The sequence below is a fragment of the Anopheles stephensi genome, chromosome 2 (assembly GCF_013141755.1).
Source record: "Anopheles stephensi strain Indian chromosome 2, UCI_ANSTEP_V1.0, whole genome shotgun sequence".
Taxonomy (NCBI): domain Eukaryota; kingdom Metazoa; phylum Arthropoda; class Insecta; order Diptera; family Culicidae; genus Anopheles; species Anopheles stephensi.
In genome coordinates this window covers 70,374,111-70,383,197 of record NC_050202.1, presented here as the reverse complement: position 1 = coordinate 70,383,197, position 9,087 = coordinate 70,374,111, and the positions used below count along the sequence as shown (strand labels likewise).

Here is a 9,087-nt window from a genome sequence, read left to right as displayed (position 1 = left end):
GCACAAACGAGCCGCGGGGCTGGCTGAGCTAAATGTGGATTACGCAAAAAAGGAGGTGGTGCGCGTATTATGAATATTAATAACCGCTGGCTGTTGGTATGCGAACCGGGCTTACGGCGCCAGGTCTTTTGGTGACCGCGACAAAACGATTCGTTTGCCGCGTGATGACATCCGATGGAAGAAATATCGTAAACGATTTTACGAGTACACGTCACATCAAATGGTGGGACCTGTACATATGCAATCGAGGCGGGTAGCTTCGGCTAAATGACACCGTTCGGGAGCTAAAGAAAGAGAACAAGAGTGATGTCCATATTTTTTTTCGGATAATGAAACGCAAAGCTGAGTCGAACAGGTTCATCTATTCATTGCAGATATTTGAAGTCTAGTTTTTCTTCTTTTTATTCAAATATGCTCATTTTTCATTCCAACGGTTGCGTGTGTTTTTTCTTTTTTTTGGACTGATGTGCACCGTGGAAGCCTATTTATGTTTCTACAGATAGTGTAATATGGGCCTCTATGCCAGTTTAGTCTCAATCACACAATTACTTAAACGTTCGAGGCCGAGATGGCTTAAGCTTTGAGCCGTGCCCGTCTCAGTCCAATAGTAGTTTTAGCAGTAGTAGCAGCAATATGCTACGACACGATCCAAACGGTTATCTTCTGCTTAGAGTAGATTAGTATTTACATAAACAAAAAAAACCGTGAGAGATAATATGGTTTTAATCGCCTACCGGTCTGGGTTTCTACTCTTCGTTCCTTATCTTGCATCACTTTGCGGTTTGCTCGAGAGTTTTTCTCTGTGTGCGGTGCGTAATCGTTGGTGTGTTTGGTTATTTGATTGTGGTTTTTAGGGTTCTTATTATTTTTATTTTCATCAACTGTAATCAGCTGGCCTGGGAAAACGCTTTGGTGGATGTTGCGTCATCGCTAAGTAAAACCGATTCGATTCGTGTAGCTCATTGTTTCGTAACAGCGGTTTGGCGATAGGGGACGGATGCTTCGACGGATGTTTCGTTTAGATAGACAATGCATCTAGCGTAGAATTGAATGCTAGGGAGCAGGATGCTTATTTCTTCTGAAAGACTTCAAATTCAAGAACGAGATATCCTTGGTGAGCGACGCACAATCTCTTGGAAGATCAAGAGTCGAATAAGATCTGAATCGGAATAGTTTTAAATTTCCTAGCTTTCAGAAGCATTTCTTCACAATCTGGAACAAAGAGCCGTATGGAACAATCAAACGTAGCAGATGTTGAAGCCTCGATCACCTGTGTGTTATAGCGGTAGATTTAATTGTCCTCAGCACTGTCACAGTTTTTCCTCAAATTTGACGATCTTTATGACTTTTCTACGGTTTATCGCTTTCAATTTTGAGATTAATCTCTCTCCACGGTCAGACCAGCTTGGAAGAGTCCTACTGCATCATATCGCATCCAGTGAACGCTTCTCTATAACGAAGCAATAAAAATCCCGTACAATCCAAAAGCTGCGACCATTGTCTACATTAAGGGCAGTAGATCACACAATTGCCCAACTGCCCAACAACCGTAGTGAATAATTGGGCGATCGATCGATCGAATTCAAGCTCAACTCACTGGGCAGCTGGGGGGGCTTTTTCTCGGTGGCGTTGATTTGACAACTGCCGCATGTATCATCGACCGTGGTCGGTGGTCCTGACTCGTTCCATGCAGATCTGCGGTTTGCCGTTTTTCACGCTGCAATTTTCTTGCTCATGACGCGAGCCCAGCATACGAGCTAAGCTTCTCAAAAAAAAAGCATCGCTCGTTCCAGTTATCTTTAATTGATCTAATTGTTGGCTGGTAGGTATCGGGTGGCAAGCCCTCGTTTTTTCGTTGCTGTTGCCTTATCTCGATCTTCGGAACAGCTTCCTGCTAATTTTCCCTACGAATCGCACCTTTCCGTACGGCTTTTGTTTGAAAGATCATTTCCTCGGTTTTGGATGAGGCCCTTGCTGGAAGTAGCGCTTGTCTAGAGATAGCCTATTTGCTTTCCAATAGTTAGTCTGGTCGGAAAAACTTCAATAAAACGACGAATTTTTAACTTCACTAATTTTACTACACGATTTGCTTTCGTCGCAGTCTAATCCGGAGAAAAAAAAGCCAGACAAAAAACTATGCTCAAACGCTCGATTGTGGTGAAAATGTCACAACGTAAAAGGGTGTCAGTTGATTAGATCACGGTGCAAAAACTGACTACAAGCTACACTGCACTCCTGCACTCAATCTGCCCGATTTTATGCCTGATTTTGTTTTTGTCATTGTACGGGAGAGAGAGAGCTTTTTTCCTGCTGTTGCAGCCTGTTGAGCTACATACATTCTACCGATCGAACATCGTGTTGACTAATCGCCCAGGGCTGCTGCTCAAAACTGGATACGAATTAAAATGGCCTGTAGGGTGCTCTTGGGGATTATAAGAAAAAAAACACCGCGCACAAATTGCCGCACAAGTGACGCGAACGCGATTGAACGATCGATTGCGAGCATGCGGGTTAACCTGTTGCTGATAGTTGGCAGAAAGTTTGCTATAACCCAGGACGGGCGATATCGGTGGATGCAGCGTGTTGCGTTCGCCGGTATGATGTAACCGGCCGGCTGGTGTTCGTGTTCCCCTAGGAGAGGCAACACGCATCCAACGACAAGATCAATTTGTAGCGCGATTAGCGTATCCGCGCCATTTTAGGTTGATTGGTTTTCAAAGTGTGTGTTTTTTGTTTTCTTGGTACAATCGGAGTTGCACCCGAAGCGGTGTGGCACAGGAAGGTACGATAACGCTAGAGAAGCGAACCCAAGTTTGCAGGATGCATTGTACAGGTGCGTGCCAGGACGAAACAAGTCCCTGTATGTCTGGAAGTGGTCCATCGAATCAAAATCAACCGTCTGATTTTGGCTATATCTTTTGGTCGTTTTTTTTTTTTGGGGGTGGTAAGAGTCAGTTTGGGTAGAATAACGAACTATTTCCTGTAGCTGTAGCCTGATAGAAATAGTTGATATTCCTGGGGGGTGTGGTCGGTTGGGTCCTGCGATGTCCTATGCCCTCTGTGTTGATGGTGTGGTGATATCTTCTCATGGTGAATGACTGCCGGTCGTACATGCGTCATACAGTCGCGAAACCAGATCCGGGATGATCATCATCGTGGCTTTGGATCTCGGGTGTGGTGTCTCTGTGTCCCTCTCTCTCTCTCTCTCGCCTGCCTGTATCTTGTCCTCAAACAACCTGCACGGTTGCAAAAGCACTGAATGTGACTTTTTTCGGGAACTCGGTACTGTTGGAGCCGCGCGTCTTGATGACCGGTTTCAGCGGTGGCCGCGGTTTGGCTGTCAGCAAACCGGCCGAGGTCGCCAGGTCGCGCAGCTTCTGCGATATGCCGGTGCTGGTTGATTTGTTCGATGGTGCAATCACCTGCGGTAGCGTCGTTGGGGTGATGTATCTGTGAGGTAGAGGGAAAGTGTAAACAAAACCATATGTATATTAGAAATCGGTAAGCAGCCGGTAAGGTTAAGGAGTTTGGGCGCGAACAAATTGAGTGCATTGTGGGGTGCAACCTTGGGCGGAAAGTTGTTGACGGGATTTTTTTCTCCGAACGATTAAGATTTGAAGTGGAATCAAAACAAAAAACCTGATTCAAGGATATCAACCGATAAAGATTATAGGAAACAAGGGTTTGAGACTTGTGATAAAAAACACATCAGGATCATGTGATCAAATGTAGTCCAGTTTCAGCTCGTACAACCTTTTTTGGCTTGTAGCACTGTAGAACGTTGATCGAGTCGACATTTCAAATATCTTGCCCATCTATGCTCCGTTGCGTCTTGTATGTAGGGTCACATTCGTGGTTAACGCATCGCATCGGTAGGAAATCGTTTTTCGAGGGTTGACCCCCGACAGTGAGTGAACTTTATTCAATCCCGCCTAATGTGGTTTCCCGCTTGGTGGTGGCCATTCGACGTTGATGTTAATCGAACGGTCACGCTAGATCTACCCGGGCGGAGTAGAAAAGCCGGGCAGATGTGCGTCGACGATCGTCTAAATATTTGATCATTAGATGGTGGCGTTGCTAGCGTGTAAATGCTAACTCTCTCATCTTCATTACTTTTTGCTGTTGCTGTTGTTATCCTCAATGACGATGATCATGTCGAACGTCATCTTACGCGAGTGGTTCGTAGATCAGAGGCGATGGTTGCCTGTAGACACAATTTACAAAAGCAATTTAGACGAACTGATTCTCGCACACAGTTTTGAACTCCTCTGTTCAGCGCTATTGTACATTGCAGCGGTATCGACGTCGCTGCGTCCTAGCGTTTGAGCTTGAGCATCCCATTGTTGTTTTAATTAAGAAATTACCCATCACATGACAGATTTCGATTGGTTAGGCTGCGGTTTGCCTTCTCGCCGTTGCGATTTCACTCCGACCCAGCCGGCCCATTCCTTTGGGACCTTGAGCGAATGTCAATGAGATGTTCGACTGTCGAGTAAGCAAAACAAAAAAACGGGTCAGCACAGGAAAAGGTTGATTGGTTATATTGAATTGACAAATTGCGCATACCGCAACACGTCCAGCGGTGTACGGGAAGCCAGTGAAGGATGCTTTTGAAAAGTTTGCGGTTGCAATTTATATGATTCTTAACTGACCGTGAATGTACGCCAGCAGAAGGGGAGAAGAAGACATTTTCGTACATTTACAAAGTGCTGGAGCTTTTTTAAGCAATAATATCCGCCCCAGGCAAACCAGCTTATGAATCATGTGTGCCGAAATGTGATTCTCGTACGCAACGCCCGTTTTTTTTTTGTGTCAAAAAGTTGGTAAAAGTTGAAACCCAACACGAACGAGTTGTCATTGAGTTGATCTTTTGTGTGCATGCGTTGTTTTCTTTGCTCTTTATGCAAGCGTCCAGTGTATGCGAGACTTAAACCGAGATTTGCTCTTTTCATTAGGAGATTGAATGATTGTCGGTGCGGTTTGCAGGGATTGAATTGAATTGTTCAGCAACAATTACTGCAGGACCAGTTGCCCCGAAGAAAAGAAATGTTTGTTGTTGTTCGGTAAGAATGGAAATACAATCTGTGCTTCTGTATTTGCGCTCAGACATTTTGGTGGTCGTTATCAAGATGTATAAATAAATACATACTGCAATGGAAATGACGTTGTCAAAACAGATGATGAATGGCTGCATCTTGTGAAAAACACTTCATTTCCGATTTTTTATTTTTTATTTGACCTTATTTTGAAAGTATATAATTGTTCTGAATTTAAATAAATTCATGGCTTTAAATCACTTACTGAGTACACTTTGTTAAAAATTGTATAGACTTTGAGGACCTTTGCTGCCCTTAAAGTAAAGGAGCAACTGATACTCAGCATTTAATTTTATTACTTTTTAAGAGGCTGTAAATCATGCTGTACGTTCTTGTTGTTTGCTCAAAGTAAGTAATTATTCATTTCCGTTGCAGCGAACGAAAGTGAATGACATCAACTGCCATCACAGTTTGTTGTTTCTTTTTTTTTGCCAACCCGGCCGGCGATCAACCTGAGTACCTCGTCCTATAGCCTCGAGCCAACCGGTGGAAACCTTCTCCCAGGGTAACCTTCTCGATCGCTCGATGTTGATCGCGATGTGGCGTGTGATTGACTGGTTCGTGGTAGCTTCTAGCTTCGAAGCTGTTGAACCTACAGTGAAAAGTCGCTCACTTTTCTTGAAATAATTCTCTTCCACTTGATGCAGCTGGAAGCTCGTGAAGGGCTGTTTGTAGTGTACGATAATACATAATTGGCTGTCACGATCTCCTACTACTATGCAAACTGGTGCTTCCACCGGTCGATAAGATAGTGGGCGAAAAGGTACACCATAAGAGATCTTTAGAACACTTCCAAAGGGTAATGACATTTATTGAGCGGTAATGATTCTTTAAAATCCTTCAAAATCGTACCGATAGTCGATCGGTTCGCTAGTGAGACGAAACAAAGCGTACAGGTGTATGAACTTGCTGCGGCAGAAGGAAAGTTGCTCGCTGCTTGAAACGTCAGGTTAATGAGTGAGGTGGCGACTTTAAAGTGTCGCGTAACCGTCTAATCGCGTGAGGAACCTCCATCGTACGTTCGATCGTGCCCGTCGACTACCGGTGCCGTAGTCGAGACCAACCGGTATCCCTAGCCACTCGGCTAGCGTTAGTACGAGCGAAGAAGCTGGGGTGGTTATTGCATGCTCAAATTCACGCCAAGTATGCAAATTACCGACCACACACCTCCCGGCAGCTGGAGCTAAGGCAGGGCGGTGTGGTGCTGCGTCACGAACCGAGCTGACTAATCCATCCAACAGCTTTTTACAACATCGGTTGCGTTTTTTGGCCCCGACACTCAAGGTAGCGAGACATGGTGCTTTCCTTCACGTATGCCAGCACAGGGTGGCTGCTGTGCCGTCAGTAGCGGCTGCTGATCGAGCGATTTGGCATGTTGCAGCAGCTGCATGATTGACGGTTTGCATAATCAGTGCAGTTTACTGACCAGTTTTCTTCAGCTCTTTCCGTGCCCGGCAGCTCAGTTACGTTCGTCTTGCAGAGCCTCTAGCATCGGAAGTAACTTTAGACACTTGCTGGTAGTCATCTTGATGTGTTTAAATTAAAAGTCCGCTTTCAGTGGGTAAAACCCCCAAATCCAAAGCTACATACAGAGAACTGAAGAGCTGCTCGGTGTAAAGAAACGCCGAAGAAAACAAACAGCCAAACATGTGAACTCTCATTAAGGTTTGGGGTGTTGAAACGGGTGCAAAATAAAGCTCATTAACCGTACGGAAAATGAAACCGATTCGCACAAATGGCATCGGCTCTGGAGATTGACCTAGTGCCCGCACTGTTCTGGCCCAATTTCTATGCTTCACCAGGCACGCCGGACCGTTAGGGGAGCTGTTTTCACACTTTCTCGGCCCACCGACAAATCGGCTTAATTCGTTTGGGGCTTGGGGATGTCGCACAGATTCGCTTTTCGCTTTCCGCCGCATTCAAGCGTAACAGGACAAAGCGTGGCAGGTGACAAACTGCGTGACATTTTACGCTCCCAGCCAGAGCAAAGCTTCCGCCGCATTCGGGCGAACATCTGTGAAGGATGTGCTGGTGGCACTTACCCGCTGCTAAGCTTTTACGTACGACGAAGATGTCGGGGGCTCGATGCTCGCATCGCGAATGCAAATTAAGAGCATTGAACTTGTGGCCGTGGCGAAACTGGTCGGTACTTCGCGTAACGAAACGGCGTGACATCGTGCAGCGAAGATGGAAAGTGAAAAGTGTTTTGCGCGGGGAACGTAATTGAATTCGAATACCATTAGTCGTCGCGTCTGGCGAGATTAGCGACATATTAAATCACATTTAAAGACTTCGGGTGGATGATCAGTTCGAGGGTGTTGAAACAAATTGTTGCTCAGTGGAAATGGATGTCAGGAAAGCAGGAGCTTACTCTATAAGTACGTTTTGTCGACATTGCTTATTGAAAGCTACAAGGAACTAGCCAAGTACTTTAAGCGAACAAAGCAACTGTCATTAATTAACATCAAACAAACGAAGCTGCTACAAAGAGTTTGTTTATCATGTGGGCTAAAAACACTTTTGTTGAAGTACCCTGAAAGCATACAACTTGGCATCTGCATCGTCCAGTTGCATAACGCTGGTGAAAGGACTGGCAGGAAGCAATTACTTTCTCGCGAGAGAAGGAAAGATAGTCAACACCCCACAGCACATGTCAAGCGGATAATTAGTACGGTGAATAGAGTGTCGCACCAGGTTCGCACCAGACTTCAGTGAGCTTTATCGCGCACTGCGTAAATGGTCAACAATTGATAAGTTCCTGGCTGGGAGGTGCCTGCCAGACCGCCTATCAATTTCCCACTTCATCCAAACCCATACTTAGACCCGTGCCCCGAGACCGTTTATCGGGCGATCAATGCAACGATCAATCGATTGCAAGATTGGAACTATCATCATCGATTACAGCTTGCGTTGGTGCGTAACGTAAGCGAGCTCGAAAGAAAGATTCATGTATGCGCCAACCAGACTCTGGGTTTTGCAAAACAGCCCGTTTAACCAAATCGTAACACTGGTGAACGGTCATTCCAACGGCCATCTAATAATCGCCCATCGGGAGCTTCTTCCTTCTTCCAATAATTGCACCGCAAACCCAGACACTGCTGAAGTCAAAGTGTCTGTGGTGAAGATGCCTTAGTGGATCCATGATTTATTGCCCACCAGTGCTAATGAGCGGCTCTGGAGCGCCCGTAACCCGTGTGTGTGTGTGTTTGCGAAGATGCCCGTCACCCGGAGACGAGTAGCGTAACGCATCGTTTCCAACAAGCGAATGATGGAGTACTGTTGGGTCGGTCAACGGCTCATTGACTTGTGAGGTAATGCAAGGCCCCTGCCGGCACTCTGTACTTCCCTGCCGTTGGTCTGCTAGCAGCAGTGTTGCAGTCGCAACGCATTAAGTGCTGGGAAGCAGAAAGTAAAAGTCGTTTCCCGCACGAACGTCACTCGGGAGGACACTCGGGAGAAGGTTGCGTAGCTGGTACGGAGCTGATGCTACTACTATCAGGCACTTGGTACGCCGAAGGTGTCATGCCGAGAGCATAATGGTGTCTCTTGCTGACCATTGGCGCGATGAAATCATAAGCCGGCATGATGCGATACGAGTAATGCGCAAACAATGGTCTGTTGATCGTGGCACGGGTGCTAAAAACAGGCCCATCGCGTCCAGGGTCGGGTGATGAGTCATGTTGGAAGTAAATGATGATGAATTAGTGTTTGATCGTTGGAAGGTGCTAAAATGGTGTTTGTTTTCCTATCGCACCGTTTACCTAAGGGGGTACTGAAGGGTATGATCAACTTCGTTCGAATTATATCACCACCGAAAAAAGGGGTCATCCGTATTTTCGCTGGCAACTACGCTCCTGTTCTCCAGGATTTCCCAACAAAACGGTGATTTCCCACAAAGTGGTACATTGATTTCATTATGTTTTCTGTTCGCATACATTTGTTGCACGACATTGGCAAGCTAATCACCATAAAAATGTTTAAAAGCTATGTT

At 45.8% G+C, this 9,087-nt stretch overlaps 1 protein-coding gene across 1 annotated transcript in view; it reads right to left on the bottom strand.

Moving 5' to 3' along the window:
- Nucleotides 1–360: 360 nt before the first annotated feature.
- Nucleotides 361–9,087, bottom strand: part of LOC118504602 (atrophin-1) — a 35,309-nt gene continuing 26,582 nt past the window's right edge. The window contains exon 2 of the mRNA XM_036039266.1: nt 361–3,450. Within this exon, the coding sequence (XP_035895159.1) occupies nt 3,228–3,450 (223 nt within the window). The 3' untranslated portion in view covers nt 361–3,227. The remainder of the gene's footprint in view (nt 3,451–9,087) is intronic.